This window comes from Electrona antarctica (genome assembly GCF_951216825.1).
Source record: "Electrona antarctica genome assembly, chromosome: 20".
NCBI lineage: Eukaryota > Metazoa > Chordata > Actinopteri > Myctophiformes > Myctophidae > Electrona > Electrona antarctica.
Genome location: NC_136801.1, coordinates 3,193,676 through 3,215,371, shown reverse-complemented (window position 1 = coordinate 3,215,371; position 21,696 = coordinate 3,193,676). Strand labels below are relative to the sequence as shown.

The window sequence follows — 21,696 nt, the reverse complement described above, 5'->3', positions numbered from 1 at the left end:
GAACAGGATGGACATGAACAGAGCAGCACCTCATATTATTAAAGATAGGAACAGGATGAACATGAACAGAGCAGCACCTCATATTATTAAGATAGGAACAGGATGATCATGAACAGAGCAGCACCTCATATTATTAAAGATAGGAACAGGATGGACATGAACAGAGCAGCACCTCATATTATTAAGATAGGAACAGGATGATCATGAACAGAGCAGCACCTCATATTATTAAAGATAGGAACAGGATGAACATGAACAGAGCAGCACCTCATATTATTAAAGATAGGAACAGGATGATCATGAACAGAGCAGCACCTCATATTATTAAAGATAGGAACAGGATGATCATGAACAGAGCAGCACCTCATATTATTAAAGATAGGAACAGGATGATCATGAACAGAGCAGCACCTCATATTATTAAAGATAGGAACAGGATGATCATGAACAGAGCAGCACCTCATATTATTAAAGATAGGAACAGGATGAACATGAACAGAGCAGCACCTCATATTATTAAAGATAGGAACAGGATGATCATGAACAGAGCAGCACCTCATATTATTAAAGATAGGAACAGGATGATCATGAACAGAGCAGCACCTCATATTATTAAAGATAGGAACAGGATGATCATGAACAGAGCAGCACCTCATATTATTAAAGATAGGAACAGGATGAACAGAGCAGCGCCTCATATTATTAAAGATAGGAACAGGATGGACATGAACAGAGCAGCACCTCATATTATTAAAGATAGGAACAGGATGGACATGAACAGAGCAGCACCTCATATTATTAAAGATAGGAACAGGATGATCATGAACAGAGCAGCACCTCATATTATTAAAGATAGGAACAGGATGAACATGAACAGAGCAGCACCTCATATTATTAAAGATAGGAACATAATGAACATGAACAGAGCAGCACCTCATATTATTAAGATAGGAACAGAATGAACATGAACAGAGCAGCACCTCATATTATTTTGTACATACAGTCAGTGTCTCTGATACAGTTGTAATCAGTAGTAACAGCTAATAATCCTCCATTCACTTCATGCTCCATTTTTGAGTGGTGTAAACCACTCCTACAACTGGCTTTGTTAGTTTACGTGTCTGTTCGTACCAAAAAATGAGCATGGTTGCTATGGTCACCCAGTTCACACGGGTGTGATTTCATTACGTCAGACATTACGTCAGACCACAGTTGATCAGTCTATATAAGACCTTACACCACTCAGTTCACACGGGTGTGATTATTTCAATTTGTCTGACTGCTAACAGAGTTGAAGATGATGTAAATATGTTGCTAGAATGACCGTATTCATTCAATATTGGCACAAATAAACGTCTACTGATATTCTCAATGACCTTATTGCATTCCTTGACCCAGATAATGTATATTTTGACACCAAGATTGACCTTCTATAAGTGGCTTGGAAGCCGAGATAGTGGCACTTATAGATATTACATGGCGGCCATCTTTGAATGCCAAGATGGCCGCCTTCTGACATCTTGATGACGTGGCCCCCCCTTCCAAAATGAAACGTATGGTTATGGAGAGCATGTGGAAAAAATGTGGCGCTTTTGTCCGCCGCGTCCACATTTTTCTAAAATATGGCCCTAAGCTACCTCACTATAGTGGACGGTCATCATACCATCATTGCGAACGCAGTGATTGCGAACGCAGTGAGCATTTACTTTGACACCCAGCAGATCATGTCTGTGTGTCTGTCTGTCTGTGTGTGTGTCACACTGTAACACCACCCGCCCACCACCAGAGGGCGCCGCTGTATCACACACATGCACACACACACATGCACACACACACACACACACACACACACACACACACACACACACACACACACACACAACTTAACTTTAAAAAAAAACTTAACTTAAAAAAATCTTTTTCCTTTAAAAAAAACCTTTAAAAAAAAATCTTTAAAAAAAATCTTAAAATAAATCTTAAAAAAACAAAAAAAGAGAACTTAAAAAAAAACCTTAAAGTACGTAGTTTATTCTAATTGTTGTTATTGCAATTTACGAGCTGCGTTCACATCCCGCGTTCGCGCGTCTTACTTGTGAGTATCAATGTGCTTAGGCAGATGAGTGTTTCGCAACTTTCGCCACTGAGTCAAGCAGCTAATATAAGGTCATACATCATGACAGTCCTTTTCACTTCAGTCCCTTTGTTTGGTTGTTTTAAGTGGTGGGAGAATGATCCATGCTTTCTAGGATGCTATAGCTGCACATACTGCATTATTCATTGAGGTACTCTTACAATGTCAAGGTACTCTTCACTTAACCCCTTTCGGCCGAGACCGATTCTATAAAATGTCTTCTAAATCATGACAGTTTTCTGGAAAAAAAAACATGTTTCTATGTCAGTGGTTCTCAAACTATTTCATGTCAAGGACCCCTAGAATTATATGCATTTGGCCGCCGACCCCCATCTGAAAATATGTTGTTCCAGGGACCCACCCCCACCCCCCCCCCCCCCCCCCCAACGAAAGCAAAGATTTGAGTTAAAAACGTTGACTCTGAAAGAATATATATTCAAAGATTTGCGCCACATTTTCACGATTTTTCAAAAATAGCAGACCTACAAGTTCATAGCGCGCCACTCGGTGCCGCACTATGAGCTTGTAGATCTGCTATTTTTCAATAGCTAAAGTATAACAATGTTAACACCTCGGGAACAATGTTCCCGCCCAGTATGGGTTAAGAGATACTTCATATACAAATGTCCTTTTTACACCACTACAGTTGACAGCTTTAGTAGCTTGTTACTTTGCATCATTTTGATCATTCATAATCAAGTCAATTATTACAAAAAAACATATTTTTTCAAAAATAGCTGATCAGTACACTACAGTATATCGCTTAGTTTTGAATAGCCCAAAGTGTAAAATGGGGCTTACATGGTTAAGCAAGAGAGTCGGCTATACAGTATAGGGTGGAATTATAAGTCTGTCGTCCTCACAGTAAGCTTTCCCCCAACCTCCCATGCCCTCATCTGTACGCTGTGCCCAGATATTAACAGAGTTCTCATTGTTCAGACTTTTGCTTGAGCGAGAGTAGGGAACATGGATAAGACAAAATGTATAAGCCTATAATATAAAGGGGGGCAGTTATCTGGTTTTTAAGCCATTTAGGCCTGACGTCGAAATTAACAAAAAATGTTTTCTAAATCATGACAATTTTCGGAAAGATTTGAGGCACATTTTAACGATTTTTCAAAAATAGCAGACCTACAAGTTCGTAGCGCGCCACTCGGTGGCGCGCTATGAGCTTGTAGATCTGCTATTTTTCAATAGCTAAAGCACAACATAATGCTAACACCAAAAGGGGTTCCCGCCCAAAATGGGTTAATTACAAACTAATGCCGTTGCTGAACACATGACCAAATTCTACTCACATTATGCCTTTCATGCTGAAGGTTATGTGTTCGAACTCTGCCCTGGGGGTCGACGTCAGTAAGGGCATGCGGTCGCAATGGGCTCCTAACGCCGAACCCAATGGGTTCAGATCTGAGCCAAGTCTCCTGAGGAGGCGCGTCTGAAGCCTGTCCTGGACTGACCGGGGTACTATCCGGATGTAAAAACACATCCATCCATGTTTTACTCATGAGGATTCTGACTTTGCGTACATTATATTGAAGGAAGAGTGATATATTGAGAGTTTCTTTGGGCTATATTCCTTTTTTTCATATATATGAGAAGGCTAGTGCTATTCTGTACCTGAATCTGGCCTAAAGTACCTACTCATTCTACCCTGTTAATCAAAATGCTTTTAGATGACAAAGGAATAGGATACATAATATTGCGTAGTGACGGCAACTCATTTTAATTGAAGTTATGCTACTGTCACATACTGTATGGTCAATTGGGGGAAAAAATACTCAGGCTTTGATAAAGTATAAGTTTGGTAAAGTAAAGTATTTTGGTATACCAACAAACAAAAAGGTAGGAGCGCACACCAGTAGTGGGGAGGTGCTGACCACAGGAGATACAACTTTGGCTGAGAGAGGAAAGAGGCCGCACAGCTCGTAGTCACGATGCCATCATTATTTTTCCAACGTTTCGGCAACAAGTTGCCTTCTTCAGGTGGTTCTTCTCACCCTGAAGAAGGAGGTTCTTCTCACCCTGAAGAAGGAGGTTCTTCTCACCCTGAAGAAGGTGGTTCTTCTCACCCTGAAGAAGGAGGTTCTTCTCACCCTGAAGAAGGTGGTTCTTCTCACCCTGAAGGTGGTTCTTCTCACCCTGAAGAAGGAGGTTCTTCTCACCCTGAAGAAGGAGGTTCTTCTCACCCTGAAGGTGGTTCTTCTCACCCTGAAGAAGGAGGTTCTTCTCACCCTGAAGAAGGTGGTTCGTCTCACCCTGAAGGTGGTTCTTCTCACCCTGAATAAGGAGGTTCTTCTCACCCTGAAGAAGGAGGTTCTTCTCACCCTGAATAAGGAGGTTCTTCTCACCCTGAAGAAGGAGGTTCTTCTCACCCTGAATAAGGAGGTTCTTCTCACCCTGAAGAAGGAGGTTCTTCTCACCCTGAAGAAGGAGGTTCTTCTCACCCTGAAGAAGGAGGTTCTTCTCACCCTGAAGAAGGAGGTTCTTCTCACCCTGAAGAAGGAGGTTCTTCTCACCCTGAAGAAGGAGGTTCTTCTCACCCTGAAGGAGGTTCTTCTCACCCTGAAGAAGGTGGTTCTTCTCACCCTGAAGAAGGAGGTTCTTCTCACCCTGAAGAAGGTGGTTCGTCTCACCCTGAAGAAGGAGGTTCTTCTCACCCTGAAGAAGGAGGTTCTTCTCACCCTGAAGAAGGAGGTTCTTCTCACCCTGAAGAAGGTGGTTCTTCTCACCCTGAAGAAGGAGGTTCTTCTCACCCTGAAGAAGGAGGTTCTTCTCACCCTGAAGGTGGTTCGTCTCACCCTGAAGAAGGTGGTTCGTCTCACCCTGAAGGAGGTTCTTCTCACCCTGAAGAAGGTGGTTCGTCTCACCCTGAAGAAGGAGGTTCTTCTCACCCTGAAGAAGGAGGTTCTTCTCACCCTGAAGAAGGTGGTTCTTCTCACCCTGAAGAAGGAGGTTGAAGAAGGAGGTTCTTCTCACCCTGAAGAAGGAGGTTCTTCTCACCCTGAAGAAGGAGGTTCTTCTCACCCTGAAGAAGGTGGTTCGTCTCACCCTGAAGAAGGAGGTTCTTCTCACCCTGAAGAAGGTGGTTCGTCTCACCCTGAAGAAGGAGGTTCTTCTCACCCTGAAGAAGGTGGTTCGTCTCACCCTGAAGAAGGCAACTTGTTGCCCAAACGTTGGAAAAATAAAAAAAATTATGGCTTCGTGACTACGAGCTGTGCGGCCTCTTTCCTCTCTGTCTCAGCACTGTGGTATACTACCACAGTGCAAAATACGTTGTTTACAAGTAAAAGTCTTGCATTAAAAATCTTACTGTGTCGTATAGAAACTAGAACCTCTGCCTTGGGGTACAACAAATCCAGCACCTCCTGAACACTAGGTTGCACAGGTGCGATGGAACTGCAGGGTGCAGCAAGTGCATTGCTGCTCGGCAGCAGTGTTATCGCAGTGTCTAACACTTCAAATGACCATACTATCGGTGTCATCGGCACAACATAGGACCAGGTTTGAACTTTGAAGGCTGCATATCGGCCTGATAATCACAACATAGGACCAGGTTTGAACTTTGAAGGCTGCATATCGGCCTGATAATCACAACATAGGACCAGGTTTGAACTTTGAAGGCTGCATATCGGCCTGATAATCACAACATAGGACCAGGTTTGAACTTTGAAGGCTGCATATCGGCCTGATAATCACAACATAGGACCAGGTTTGAACTTTGAAGGCTGCATATCGGCCTGATAATCACAACATAGGACCAGGTTTGAACTTTGAAGGCTGCATATCGGCCTGATAATCACAACATAGGACCAGGTTTGAACTTTGAAGGCTGCATATCAGCCTGATAATCACAACATAGGACCAGGTTTGAACTTTGAAGGCTGCATATCGGCCTGATAATCACAACATAGGACCAGGTTTGAACTTTGAAGGCTGCATATCGGCCTGATAATCACAACATAGGACCAGGTTTGAACTTTGAAGGCTGCATATCGGCCTGATAATCACAACATAGGACCAGGTTTGAACTTTGAAGGCTGCATATCGGCCTGATAATCACAACATAGGACCAGGTTTGAACTTTGAAGGCTGCATATCGGCCTGATAATCACAACATAGGACCAGGTTTGAACTTTGAAGGCTGCATATCGGCCTGATAATCACAACATAGGACCAGGTTTGAACTTTGAAGGCTGCATATCGGCCTGATAATCACAACATAGGACCAGGTTTGAACTTTGAAGGCTGCATATCGGCCTGATAATCACAACATAGGACCAGGTTTGAACTTTGAAGGCTGCATATCGGCCTGATAATCACAACATAGGACCAGGTTTGAACTTTGAAGGCTGCATATCGGCCTGATAACACAACATAGGACCAGGTTTGAACTTTGAAGGCTGCATATCGGCCTGATAATCACAACATAGGACCAGGTTTGAACTTTGAAGGCTGCATATCGGCCTGATAACACAACATAGGACCAGGTTTGAACTTTGAAGGCTGCATATCGGCCTGATAACACAACATAGGACCAGGTTTGAACTTTGAAGGCTGCATATCGGCCTGATAACACAACATAGGACCAGGTTTGAACTTTGAAGGCTGCATATCGGCCTGATAACACAACATAGGACCAGGTTTGAACTTTGAAGGCTGCATATCGGCCTGATAACACAACATAGGACCAGGTTTGAACTTTGAAGGCTGCATATCGGCCTGATAACACAACATAGGACCAGGTTTGAACTTTGAAGGCTGCATATCGGCCTGATAATCACAACATAGGACCAGGTTTGAACTTTGAAGGCTGCATATCGGCCTGATAACACAACATAGGACCAGGTTTGAACTTTGAAGGCTGCATATCGGCCTGATAATCCAGTACAGAAAAAAGTTCCATAGTGAGGCTTTAACCCATTTAGACCTGACGTCGAAATAAAAATAAATTAAGTATTCTGAAAGAATATATATTCAAAGATTTGTGCCGCATTTTCACGATTTTTCAAAAATAGCAGACCTAGATCTGCTATTTTTCAATAGCTAAAGTATAACAGTATGGCGGGAAACACCAAAAGGGGTTCCCGCCCAACATGGGTTAAAGGAGAATTCCATGCTAGAAGGCTTTCTTACCTTTCTTACCTATCTTTGTAGTTGTTACGTCCCCCACCAAAGAGGTCCAGGTGTTTTTTTGTGCAAAAACTCATTATTGGCTATTTCCCCTAATATAAGCCCTCATTGAATTTAATGGGAATTGAATGGGGCTATGGGGTGTTGTGCTAATTCACTTATTTCCATCGAAATAAGTAGTAAAGTGTGCCGCTTGGGATATTATTTACATTATGAAGAGAGGATATATACAAAGAAAATTATAATTTTGAGCGATGGAAATAAGCGAATTAGCACAACACCCCATTCAATTCCCATTCAATTAATTTAGGCCCTAAATGAATTGAATGGGAATTGAATTGGCTATTTCCCCTAAAAGCCATAAGCCCTACATTTTAGGGCTTATGGTAGGGGAAATAGCCAATAAGGAGGTTTTGCACAAAATAACACCTGGACCTCTTTGGTGGGGACGTAACAACTACAAATAAAGGTAAGAAAGCCTTCTAGTATGGAATTCTAACACAGAAAAGCCTCCTGCCAAAGAGGAATGTAGTTGTAGCACTGCTTAGCGTCACACATACGCAGAAGGGCTCATGGAAAGTGTGTGTGTGTGTGTGTGTGTGTGTCCGTGCGTGTGTGTCCGTGCGTGTGTGTCCGTGCGTGTGCGTGCCCGTGGTGTTTAACAAGAGGTTTTATCCACAAGCATCTGGTTCTCAGCTTGCAGGAGGCATTGAGGTGACCTCATGCATACTGTACTGTACCCAACTACCCATGCCTGGGAGGGAGAGAGCAGGCATGAACAGAAGGCATGCCTTCTCAGTACTCCAACAGTGTCTCTCTCTCTCTCTCTCTCGCTCTCTCTCTCTCTCTCTCTCTCTCTCTCTCTCTCTCTCTCTCTCTCTCTCTCTCTCTCTCTCTCTGTGTGCCACTCCTGGAGGAATGTTAGTACTGTTGTTCATTAATCATACTATCATACATCTCATCTAGAAATTGTAGAAACCTGTGTGTGTGTTTGTGTGTGACTGCCCCGGCCTCCCGGGCATAACTCGAGACACCGTCATCTGAATATTTGACTTCAAACGTGGGCCATAGAAGGCTTGGTTAATTAAACGGGGGGGGGGGGGGGGGGGGAGGGTGGGAGGGAGGGGGGGGTGGGGGGGGGGGGGGGTTCTGTGCAGAGCCAACTGCAGAGTGGGAATTCGGTTAGTTAGACCAGTGGTTGTGTAGAGAAATGAAAAGCCACGTTGTCTGTCTGTCCGTGTGCCGTTTGTGCAATAGAAATATCGTTTTTCAATGCACGACATCGGTCTGTCTGTATGCAGGTCCGTCTGTCTCCCATTTGCTGCACTTCTTCTTGCTCATCAGCAGTCTGAAACATCGGGGTTCCCCATATGTAAATATTTGGTCTATCGGTACTCTTGAGTCTTGACAATGTACGCTGACAACGAGTAGAACAAGTTCAACGGGTAATGAATAAATGGGTGGGGTCTCGCAACGCTCCCTCGTAGGCGCGCTTATTTAGTTAAGTTACATATTAACTTATATTTTAAATTTGAATCTGAGTTGGAGAAGCGCGACACAATGCAATCTGAGGTAAGAATAAGACGAGCCTCCCATGTATGAATACATCGCTGAGCCCCGTAAGCATACTAGAGCTGTGTGTGTGTGTGTGTGTGTGTGTGTGTGTGTGTGTGTGTGTGTGTGTGTGTGTGTGTGTGTGTGTGTGTGTGTGTGTGTGTGTGTGTGTGTGTGTGTGTGTGTGTGTGTGTGTGTGTGTGTGTGTGTGTGTGTGTGTGGAGAGAAGATAACTTGGCTCAGCACGCAGCCCTGAGGAGCTCCTGTGTTGAGGGGTCAGGGGGGGGTCATCATTAATAAGTACATGTACAGTCTTGTCAACAGTGAATATATGAATGGATATTAGGGCTGTGAATCTTTGAGTGTCCCACGATTCGATTCCGATTCTTGGGGTCACAATTCGATTCAAATCGATTCTCAATCCAAAAACGATTTTTCAAAATCCAAAAGCATTTTTTTTTCCAGATTCAAAATGATTTTCTATTCAAAATTATTCTCGATTCATAGGATTTCATCACAATCTACTCCAGCCAACTGAATGACTACAGTAACTTTAAAATGACTGAAGACATGATGTTTACTGTGATTAGGGTGAGTTTACATTTCATATCACAGACACCATGTAGTGAAAACTCCTGTAACTGTAACCAGAAAAAGAAATCTAAAGAAAAAAAAAAAAAACAATGGAAATTATGAATCGATTTTGAATCGTTCATAACGGAATCGCGATTCTAATTCGAATCGATTTGTTCAGCTGTGTACAGTGTACTGTGTGTGCAGTGTGCAGTGTGCAGTGTACAGTGTACAGTGTACTGTGTGCAGTGTACAGTACTGTGTACAGTACAGTGTACTGTGTACAGTACAGTGTACTGTGTACAGTACAGTGTACAGTGTACAGTACAGTGTACAGTGTACAGTACAGTGCACTGTGTACAGTACAGTGCACAGTGTACAGTACAGTGCACAGTGTACAGTACAGTGTACTGTGTACAGTACAGTGTACTGTGTACAGTGTACAGTGTACTGTACAGTGTACTGTGCAGTGTACAGTGTACTGTACAGTGTACAGTACAGTGTACAGTACAGTGTACAGTACAGTGTACAGTGTACAGTGTAGTGTGTAGTGTGTACAGATGGATGTATGCATGACCCGGCAATAGCTTCTCCACAGTGAATATACAGTACAAACGAACAGGAGAGAGAGAGAGAGAGAGAGAGAGATATTGGAGAGCTAATAATAATCTACACACAATACAATACAACATGGGGAATGCCAGGGGAAGCCCAAGGGTGTGTCTGTCGTGTTGTCCACTCGGGGGGGGGGGGGGGTGTGTGTGCCTGTGTGGTGTGTGTGTGTTTACATTTTCACAAACTATTTTGTGTTCAAAAAGCTCCTCTAGTTTCTCCTTTCCAAGAGCTGTGAAAGACAACACTGCTGGGGGCTTAGAAATATATAATATTTTGTTGTGCACGCACACACACACACGCACACACACGTTTCAAAGCTCTCATCCTCAGTGCTCAGATTTTGTTTTTTTGGTTTATTAGCGCCCTATGCAGTCGCCCCTTAACACTAGCATGTCTGCACTCAACTCACTCACTACTCTGACGGCTAACGGTCAGGATGACCGTGTTGTTCAGCTCACTCACTACTCTGACGGCTGACGGTCAGGATGACCGTGTTCTTCAGCTCACTCACTACTCTGACGGCTGACGGTCAGGATGACCGTGTTTTTCAGCTCACTCACTACTCTGACGGCTAACGGTCAGGATGACCGTGTTCTTCAGCTCACTCACTACTCTGACGGCTGACGGTCAGGATGACCGTGTTTTTCAGCTCACTCACTACTCTGACGGCTGACGGTCAGGATGACCGTGTTTTTCAGCTCACTCACTACTCTGACGGCTGACGGTCAGGATGACCGTGTTTTTCAGCTCACTCACTACTCTGACGGCTAACGGTCAGGATGACCGTGTTTTTCAGCTCACTCACTACTCTGACGGCTGACGGTCAGGATGACCGTGTTTTTCAGCTCACTCACTACTCTGACGGCTGACGGTCAGGATGACCGTGTTTTTCAGCTCACTCACTACTCTGACGGCTGACGGTCAGGATGACCGTGTTTTTCAGCTCACTCACTACTCTGACGGCTGACGGTCAGGATGACCGTGTTTTTCAGCTCACTCACTACTCTGACGGCTGACGGTCAGGATGACCGTGTTTTTCAGCTCACTCACTACTCTGACGGCTGACGGTCAGGATGACCGTGTTTTTCAGCTCACTCACTACTCTGACGGCTGACGGTCAGGATGACCGTGTTCTTCAGCTCACTCACTACTCTGACGGCTGACGGTCAGGATGACCGTGTTTTTCAGCTCACTCACTACTCTGACGGCTGACGGTCAGGATGACCGTGTTTTTCAGCTCACTCACTACTCTGACGGCTAACGGTCAGGATGACCGTGTTTTTCAGCTCACTCACTACTCTGACGGCTGACGGTCAGGATGACCGTGTTTTTCAGCTCACTCACTACTCTGACGGCTGACGGTCAGGATGACCGTGTTTTTCAGCTCACTCACTACTCTGACGGCTGACGGTCAGGATGACCGTGTTTTTCAGCTCACTCACTACTCTGACGGCTGACGGTCAGGATGACCGTGTTTTTCAGCTCACTCACTACTCTGACGGCTGACGGTCAGGATGACCGTGTTTTTCAGCTCACTCACTACTCTGACGGCTGACGGTCAGGATGACCGTGTTCTTCAGCTCACTCACTACTCTGACGGCTGACGGTCAGGATGACCGTGTTTTTCAGCTCACTCACTACTCTGACGGCTGACGGTCAGGATGACCGTGTTTTTCAGCTCACTCACTACTCTGACGGCTGACGGTCAGGATGACCGTGTTTTTCAGCTCACTCACTACTCTGACGGCTAACGGTCAGGATGACCGTGTTCTTCAGCTCACTCACTACTCTGACGGCTGACGGTCAGGATGACCGTGTTTTTCAGCTCACTCACTACTCTGACGGCTGACGGTCAGGATGACCGTGTTTTTCAGCTCACTCACTACTCTGACGGCTGACGGTCAGGATGACCGTGTTTTTCAGCTCACTCACTACTCTGACGGCTAACGGTCAGGATGACCGTGTTTTTCAGCTCACTCACTACTCTGACGGCTGACGGTCAGGATGACCGTGTTTTTCAGCTCACTCACTACTCTGACGGCTGACGGTCAGGATGACCGTGTTTTTCAGCTCACTCACTACTCTGACGGCTAACGGTCAGGATGACCGTGTTTTTCAGCTCACTCACTACTCTGACGGCTGACGGTCAGGATGACCGTGTTTTTCAGCTCACTCACTACTCTGACGGCTGACGGTCAGGATGACCGTGTTTTTCAGCTCACTCACTACTCTGACGGCTGACGGTCAGGATGACCGTGTTTTTCAGCTCACTCACTACTCTGACGGCTGACGGTCAGGATGACCGTGTTTTTCAGCTCACTCACTACTCTGACGGCTGACGGTCAGGATGACCGTGTTTTTCAGCTCACTCACTACTCTGACGGCTGACGGTCAGGATGACCGTGTTTTTCAGCTCACTCACTACTCTGACGGCTGACGGTCAGGATGACCGTGTTTTTCAGCTCACTCACTACTCTGACGGCTGACGGTCAGGATGACCGTGTTCTTCAGCTCACTCACTACTCTGACGGCTAACGGTCAGGATGACCGTGTTTTTCAGCTCACTCACTACTCTGACGGCTGACGGTCAGGATGACCGTGTTTTTCAGCTCACTCACTACTCTGACGGCTGACGGTCAGGATGACCGTGTTTTTCAGCTCACTCACTACTCTGACGGCTGACGGTCAGGATGACCGTGTTTTTCAGCTCACTCACTACTCTGACGGCTGACGGTCAGGATGACCGTGTTTTTCAGCTCACTCACAGGTCAGGATGACCGTGTTTTTCAACTCACTCACTACTCTGACGGCTGACGGTCAGGATCAGGATGACCGTGTTTTTCGTGCAATTGGCCACTCTCTCCCTGCATCTCTTCTAATGCTCTTCACACCTCATGGTGGTGATAAGAAGATTCAGCCAGGCACACACACACACACACACACACACACGCAGACAGACAGACAGACAGACAGACAGACAGACAGACAGACAGACAGACATTTCAAAGCTCTCATCCTCAGTGCTCAGATTTTGTTTTTGAGTGGTGCAACCACTCCAAGGAACAGCAATGTCCGTCCCAACCTATGTTACTATGTTTAGAGTACCAGCAGGGGCAAAAGTGGCGCCAGAAACAGAGAGAGAGAGAGAGATAGTGTTGCACTGTTTCCTGCTAATGAGAGAGAGGGGAGTTGCACCACTCAGTTCACACGGGTGTGATTGTTTTGTTCATTGGCACCCTATGGAGTCTCCACTTAAACACTCATGGTGACGATAAGAGGATTCAGCCAGGTGTGCGTGCGCACACACACACACACACACACACACACACACACACACACACACACACACCCCTATTCCCCCCAATATACAAACACACTTTACTCTAGTGCGATATGCTTATTGTTGTCGCCTTTTTCCTGACAGCCTGATAATGAAACGTGTGTGTGTGTGTCTGTCTCTCTCTCTCTTCAGGGAGTGGGGCTACAGCGGTGGTCCAGGCAGCCTACTGTAACGTGTGTGTGTCTCTCTCTCTCTTCAGGGAGTGGGGCTACAGCGGTGGTCCAGGCAGCCTACTGTAACGTGTGTGTGTCTGTCTCTCTCTCTCTTCAGGGAGTGGGGCTACAGCGGTGGTCCAGGCAGCCTACTGTATACCGCGCAAGGAGAAGGTGGCCATCAAGAGAATCAACCTGGAGAAGTGTCAGACCAGTATGGACGAGCTCCTGGTAAGATGACCGCTCCACTCTGTATAGATCTGACTGCTATTTCCACTCCTTTTGAAAAGATATGAACATTTTCAACATGGACATGATTTTGACGATTTAAGCAAAAACTAATTGCGATTATCTCAGATCATTGCAATTAGGCAATTATGTAATAATTGTGACAGGCCCTACTCACGGCCATCCAGTGCCCCAGGTTGGGAATGGCTGGAATAGAGAAATGTAGCTCCCTCACAGCCAGCATAGCATAACACGGCAGTTATACAGTATGTTGTTGCCCAGCAGCCCTAGCATTCCACTCCAATTCCAGTGATTTGGGGGAGAGGAGGTATGGACGCAGTTAGTTCCACTTCTGCTTCCCATTACTGGGTTGCTTGTAGCGCCGCTCGGCTCCAATCATCCCTGTCACTTCCAACACTCCTCTCTGGCCTTCCTCCTCCAAGAGGGCGAGTCCTCCTCCCCAGCGGAGGGTGCCAGGAAACCATTAGACCGCAGCGCGCCATCCACCCTGAAGGCTGCATTGTTTGTTTTTTGAGAGCTGGCTCTCTGAGCCTTCATTCATAACATGTGTTGCATTATGAGTTTTAGAGGAACAATAGGCCCGTGGTGGCGTCTCTCTTTCCCCCCCCGCACATAGTGATGATCAGATGAGGAACTTGTGTAATGTGGTGTGTGTGTGTGTGTGTGTGTGTGTGTGTGTGTGTGTGTGTGTGTGTGTGTGTGTGTGTGTGTGTGTGTGTGTGTGTGTGTGTGTGTGTGTGTGTGTGTGTGTGTGTGTGTGTGTGTGTGTGTGTGTGGATCTTCTCGGTGTCCTGTGGTTGGTGACTATAGCAGGTTTTGCGTGTGTGTTCAGAGTCGGTCAGCGTCAGTCAGAAGAAGCTGTTTGAGGCTTAAGCTATTTTACCAGCCTACGTTGTCTAAGACACTGTCACGGCCCTGAACAGTAGTAAATGTCTTTGCGGTTTAATGAATTCAGTTCTTGAGTTGACAACTAAAGCTTGATTAATGTGTTATGCTAAAAAATGAAGCATCCAACAAAAAAGCGTATTTATTATTATTTGTATTTATTTATTTATTCCATTTGACATTATGGTAGTAATGAGTAGCATCAATAAATCATAATCATTTTTAAACAGAACTCTGTAGTAGCACTGGGGCAAATAGTTACATAAGCATCTGTGTCATCATGTTACTTTGGCTACTCAAAAATAAGTGATAGACCTGCTATTTAGAAAAATCGAGGAAATGTGGTGCAAAAATTTGAATATACAATTCTTTTTTTGAAGTGAACATTTTTGACTCAAATCCTTTGCTTCTGGGCGTCGCTGGAACCAGATATTTTGAGATGGGAGGGAGGCCAACAGGCCAAATAACAACAGGCTTTTACAGAATACTGTTAGGATTTGGAAGATTTTTTTGAATCAGCCTCAGGTCCAGTGTTTTTGGCAGCACATTTCTATTTTAGTTATAGTCTTTGGAATGAAACTTCATTTAGTTTTAGTCATAGTCTTTGGAATGAAACTTCATTTAGTTTCAGTCATAGTCTTTGGAATGAAACTTCATTTAGTTTTAGTCATAGTCTTTAGAATGAAACTTCATTTAGTTTTAGTCATAGTCTTTAGAATGAAACTTCATTTAGTTTTAGTCATAGTCTTTGGAATGAAACTTCATTTAGTTTCAGTCATAGTCTTTGGAATGAAACTTCATTTAGTTTTAGTCATAGTCTTTAGAATGAAACTTCATTTAGTTTTAGTCATAGTCTTTGGAATGAAACTTAATTTAGTTTTAGTCATAGCCTTTAGAATGAAACTTCATTTAGTTTTAGTCATAGTCTTTAGAATGAAACTTCATTTAGTTTTAGTCATAGTCTTTGGAATGAAACTTCATTTAGTTTTAGTCATAGTCTTTGGAATGAAACTTCATTTCGTTTTAGTCATAGTCTTTGGAATGAAACTTCATTTAGTTTTAGTCATAGTCTTTGGAATGAAACTTCATTTAGTTTTAGTCATAGTCTTTAGAATGAAACTTCATTTAGTTTTAGTCATAGTCCTTAGAATGAAACTTCATTTAGTTTTAGTCATAGTCTTTAGAATGAAACTTCATTTAGTTTTAGTCATAGTCTTTGGAATGAAACTTCATTTAGTTTTAGTCATAGTCTTTGGAATGAAACTTCATTTAGTTTTAGTCATAGTCTTTGGAATGAAACTTCATTTAGTTTTAGTCATAGTCTTTGGAATGAAACTTCATTTAGTTTTAGTCATAGTCTTTGGAATGAAACTTCATTTAGTTTTAGTCATAGTCTTTAGAATGAAACTTCATTTAGTTTTAGTCATAGTCTTTGGAATGAAACTTCATTTAGTTTTAGTCATAGTCTTTGGAATGAAACTTCATTTAGTTTTAGTCATAGTCTTTAGAATGAAACTTCATTTAGTTTTAGTCAGTCTTTAGAATGCAACTTCATTTAGTTTTAGTCATAGTCTTTAGAATGAAACTTCATTTAGTTTTAGTCAGTCTTTAGAATGCAACTTCATTTAGTTTTAGTCATAGTCTTTAGAATGAAACTTCATTTAGTTTTAGTCATAGTCTTTGGAATGAAACTTCATTTAGTTTTAGTCATAGTCTTTGGAATGAAACTTCATTTAGTTGTAGTCATGACTTTAGTCAGACTATGACTAAAACTAAATGAAATGGAACTTCATTTAGTTTTAGTCATAGTCTTTAGAATGAAACTTCATTTAGTTTTAGTCAGTCTTTGGAATGAAACTTCATTTAGTTTTAGTCATAGTCTTTGGAATGAAACTTCATTTAGTTTTAGTCATAGTCTTTAGAATGTAACTTCATTGAGTTTTAGTCATAGTCTTTGGAATGAAACTTCATTTAGTTTTAGTCATAGTCTTTAGAATTAAACTTCATTTAGTTTTAGTCATAGTCTTTGGAATGAAACTTCATTTAGTTTTAGTCATAGTCTTTGGAATGAAACTTCATTTAGTTTTAGTCATAGTCTTTAGAATGTAACTTCATTGAGTTTTAGTCATAGTCTTTGGAATGAAACTTCATTTAGTTTTAGTCAGTCTTTGGAATGAAACTTCATTTAGTTTTAGTCATAGTCTTTGAAATGAAACTTCATTTAGTTTTAGTCAGTCTTTGGAATGAAACTTCATTTAGTTTTAGTCATAGTCTTTAGAATGAAACTTCATTTAGTTTTAGTCATAGTCTTTGGAATGAAACTTCATTTAGTTTTAGTCATAGTCTTTGGAATGAAACTTCATTTAGTTTTAGTCATAGTCTTTAGAATGTAACTTCATTGAGTTTTAGTCATAGTCTTTGGAATGAAACTTCATTTAGTTTTAGTCAGTCTTTGGAATGAAACTTCATTTAGTTTTAGTCATAGTCTTTGAAATGAAACTTCATTTAGTTTTAGTCAGTCTTTGGAATGAAACTTCATTTAGTTTTAGTCATAGTCTTTAGAATGAAACTTCATTTAGTTTTAGTATATATTAAGTAATGACTATTTCTACACTTGCTGAAAATAGCCGATCTACAAGCTCACAACGCGTCGCAGCGCGACGTGTTGTGAGCTTGTAGATCGGCTATTTTCAGCATGAAACCAAGTGTAAAATTACTAGTTCCACTAGTCCTTCTAGTCTAGTTTTTATTTGTTGACGAAATTGTCAATATGTTTAGTCTTACTTTTAGTCATCATAGCTTAGTTTTCATTTAGTTTCCATTTAGTTTTCGTCAGTGAAAAAAAGGTCTAACCGGTTGTGAACATTGTAAAGCGACTAGGATGTGCGACGGCGTGTCACATGTAGTGTGCGTGTCACATGGAGTGGGCGTGTCACATGGAGTGGGCGTGTCACATGGAGTGTGCGTGCAGAGGCTGTGTCACTGTTGGCAGTGGGGAAGTTTTAATTTCCAGCTGCTCTTTTGATCCTGATGACCCAAAGACACCCAGTCCCAGGGGTCTGGGTGATCCGGAGGAAACAGGCTCTCATTAGCTTTAGGTCTCTCTCTAACAGGTCTCTCAATCACGGTTTGTAGTCCAAGTTAGACTACAAACATGATTGAGAGACCTGTAGTGTAGAGGACACATTTTAGTTCCCTTTCAAGTTGTTTCCCGACTCCCCAGTGAGTCTGACAAGTCAAAATCCTGTTCCGTTACATTCTGTAGATGGAGTAAACCTGTGAGATCTTAGCGTGCGTGTGTGTGTGCGTGAGTACGTGCGTGTGTGAGTACGTACGTGCGTGCGTGCGTGCGTGCGCGCGTGCGTGCGTGCGTGCGTGAGTACATGCAAAAATGAACACCGCAGCCAAAATTCAGTAAATTCGCGTGATGTCACCGCGACGGTGTCCTTTGAACGAGTGCATCCAGGAACAGCCGGCATGACGTCCAAAATTATGTAAAAGAAGAAGCGTTTTTAGCCGTTGTACCATCCTACGGTCAGAGGGACGCGCATGCCAAAAAATATCGAAATCAAATCAAATCAAACTTTATTTATAGAGCACATTTAAAACAATTGAAATTGACCGCCCCCCCCCCCCCTGTCAAAAACAACTAAAATCCCTAAAACGAAAGAAAGCAGCAAATGAAAAAAAAATAAATAATAACACTCATCTTTTACCTTCTCTAATAACAACCTAAAACATGAACCTTGGTTGAAAAAAACCCACAGTTGTCCTTTAAAAGAACACAGTGAGCTAACTTGTCTTGGAGCCTCTGGCAGGGCATTCCAGAGCTTAGGTGCCCCGCGGGCCGAGAAAGCCCGGTCGGTCACCCGTGGTGATTCCAGAGCCTAGGTGCCCCGGGCCGGGCCCAGACAGCCCGGACGGTCACCCGTGGTGACAAGTTGAGTCGCCAGAACTTCCATCAGAACCCTGTTGGAGGTTCTATGATGGCGGCTCCAGCATATCTGATCGGCTGCTGCTTTACATTTACCAGGGTAGATTACGTTAGTGCTCATGGTTTTATTACGTTATGAGCTGATTATTACATTATGAACTTTTATTACATTTAACCCATTCTGGGCGGGAACCCCTTTTGGTGTTTTAACTAAGCATTATGTTATACTTTAGCTATTGAAAAATAGCAGATCTACAAGCTCGTAGCGCGCCACCGAGTGGCGCACTACGAGCTTGTAGGTCTGCTATTTTTGAAAAAATCGTAAAAATGCGGCACAAATCTTTGAATATATATTCTTTCAGAGCGAACGTTTTTTTATTTCGATATCAGGCCTAAATGGGTTAAAATTAAATTATTACATTTTGAACCATTATTACATTATGAGTTATTACATTATGCATTGCTACACACCCCACAACGGGCATTTGATCTCGGAACTCAAGAGTCAGTCAACTCAAAATGATGCTAATGTACCTTATGTTGTTTATGATAGCCACTGATAATTGCATACAGTATGACAGTTATTATATTAACCTCTTATTATATTGACCTCCAGGGGAGGTCGAGGGACCGGCCAGTTTTCAGACTGTTATCACAGTCATAATTTACATTTATGTCATTTTGTTCTTGTTTGAATCTCGCCAAAGGGCCAGAAAGTTAATTATTTCAGCGCCATTGCAGTAGATGTAGGTCAATTGAAGCCTATTTTTTGATACTACGCTTACCGCCATTGCCGTTGATTAATGGCAATTGCGCTTTTATAGTGCATTCGATCGATCGAGCCATAATGCTACTTACGTTAGCATCTGGTAGCTAGCTGTTGTTGTCACAAGACTCCGGAGCCCATCTTAGATCATCGGCACCATAAGAATCCATTCTATCCGTTTCTTTCAATCGCCTGTATCTCCTATTCCTTGTCCCAGATGGCATTTTTGGTCAAAACAGCGTTTCTTTGATGGCACAGAGCCGGCGATGTGGAGCCCTCCAGTGCCCCGGTATATAGACCCATATCGTAAACAACAGTTGAATGGGACCTGTTCAACTTCCTAGGATAATACTACTTCCGGTAGTCTAGAAATGTGGCTTTTCAAAATAAGAGCTCGACTGGGAAAAATGCTGGCGTGAATTAGATCCTAATTTTTCAATAAAATAAATTTTTCAATAAATGCTAACGGAATAAGTGTTAAGAGAGAGATTGTGTGTGCGTGTGTGCGTGCGTGCGTGCGCGCACGCACGCTCGCTCATGCATGAACTGAAGCTACTTGTTTTAATCTAGCCAAAGAGCAAGTGAAGTTTGTACGTGCACGTGTGAAGGAGATCTGCTTTCTCACCCAGTACTGAATTAAGGCTACACCCCCACATCCAGTCCAGAGGATGAATCAGGGAGAATGATGTTGTTCTGGGATTCTTGGACTGAGTGACTGAGTGGTCTCATGGAGAATAGTACGAGGTCAGGTTTTAAGGATTCTTGGACTGAGTGACTGAGTGGTCTCATGGAGAATAGTCCGAGGTCAGGTTTAAGGATTCTTGGACTGAGTGACTGAGTGGTCTCATGGAGAATAGTACGAGGTCAGGTTTTAAGGATTCTTGGACTGAGTGACTGAGTGGACTCATGGAGAATAGTCCGAGGTCAGGTTTTAAGGATTCTTGGACTGAGTGACTGAGTGGACTCATGGAGAATAGTACGAGGTCAGGTTTTAAGGATTCTTGGACTGAGTGACTGAGTGGACTCATGGAGAATAGTACGAGGTCAGGTTTTAAGGATTCTTGGACTGAGTGACTGAGTGGTCTCATGGAGAATAGTACGAGGTCAGGTTTTAAGGATTCTTGGACTGAGTGACTGAGTGGACTCATGGAGAATAGTCCGAGGTCAGGTTTTAAGGATTCTTGGACTGAGTGACTGAGTGGTCTCATGGAGAATAGTACGAGGTCAGGTTTAAGGATTCTTGGACTGAGTGACTGAGTGGTCTCATGGAGAATAGTACGAGGTCAGGTTTTAAGGATTCTTGGACTGAGTGACTGAGTGGACTCATGGAGAATAGTACGAGGTCAGGTTTTAAGGATTCTTGGACTGAGTGACTGAGTGGTCTCATGGAGAATAGTACGAGGTCAGGTTTAAGGATTCTTGGACTGAGTGACTGAGTGGTCTCATGGAGAATAGTACGAGGTCAGGTTTAAGGATTCTTGGACTGAGTGACTGAGTGGACTCATGGAGAATAGTACGAGGTCAGGTTTAAGGATTCTTGGACTGAGTGACTGAGTGGTCTCATGGAGAATAGTACGAGGTCAGGTTTAAGGATTCTTGGACTGAGTGACTGAGTGGACTCATGGAGAATAGTCCGAGGTCAGGTTTTAAGGATTCTTGGACTGAGTGACTGAGTGGTCTCATGGAGAATAGTACGAGGTCAGGTTTTAAGGATTCTTGGACTGAGTGACTGAGTGGACTCATGGAGAATAGTACGAGGTCAGGTTTTAAGGATTCTTGGACTGAGTGACTGAGTGGACTCATGGAGAATAGTACGAGGTCAGGTTTTAAGGATTCTTGGACTGAGTGACTGAGTGGTCTCATGGAGAATAGTACGAGGTCAGGTTTTAAGGATTCTTGGACTGAGTGACTGAGTGGTCTCATGGAGAATAGTACGAGGTCAGGTTTTAAGGATTCTTGGACTGAGTGACTGAGTGGACTCATGGAGAATAGTACGAGGTCAGGTTTTAAGGATTCTTGGACTGAGTGGACTCATGGAGAATAGTACGAGGTCAGGTTTAAGGATTCTTGGACTGAGTGACTGAGTGGACTCATGGAGAATAGTACGAGGTCAGGTTTTAAGGATTCTTGGACTGAGTGACTGAGTGGACTCATGGAGAATAGTACGAGGTCAGGTTTAAGGTTTCCACCCAGCTTCCATGGCCCTGTGGTTTCCACCCAGCTTCCATGGCCCGCTGGGCGCCCAGTTAAACGTCGAGGAAGCGTTAAATTGGGTCCAGATTGCCACCTCCTCAAGGAGCAGGTTTAACCCATTTTGGGCGGGAACCTCTTTTTGGTGTTTTAAACATTACGTTATAATTTAGC

General features: G+C 43.4%; 1 protein-coding gene across 4 annotated transcripts in view; it reads left to right on the top strand.

The window, feature by feature from the left end:
* oxsr1b (oxidative stress responsive kinase 1b) overlaps positions 1-21,696 on the top strand; it is a 183,680-nt gene that overhangs the window by 81,246 nt on the left and 80,738 nt on the right. For 3 of the 4 annotated variants that reach the window (XM_079489157.1, XM_079489155.1, XM_079489158.1), the window contains exon 2: positions 13,617-13,729. The exons of the other annotated variant lie outside the window; for it this stretch is intronic. In XM_079489157.1, the coding sequence (XP_079345283.1) occupies positions 13,617-13,729 (113 nt within the window). The remainder of the gene's footprint in view (positions 1-13,616; positions 13,730-21,696) is intronic. 4 annotated transcript variants of the gene reach the window in all.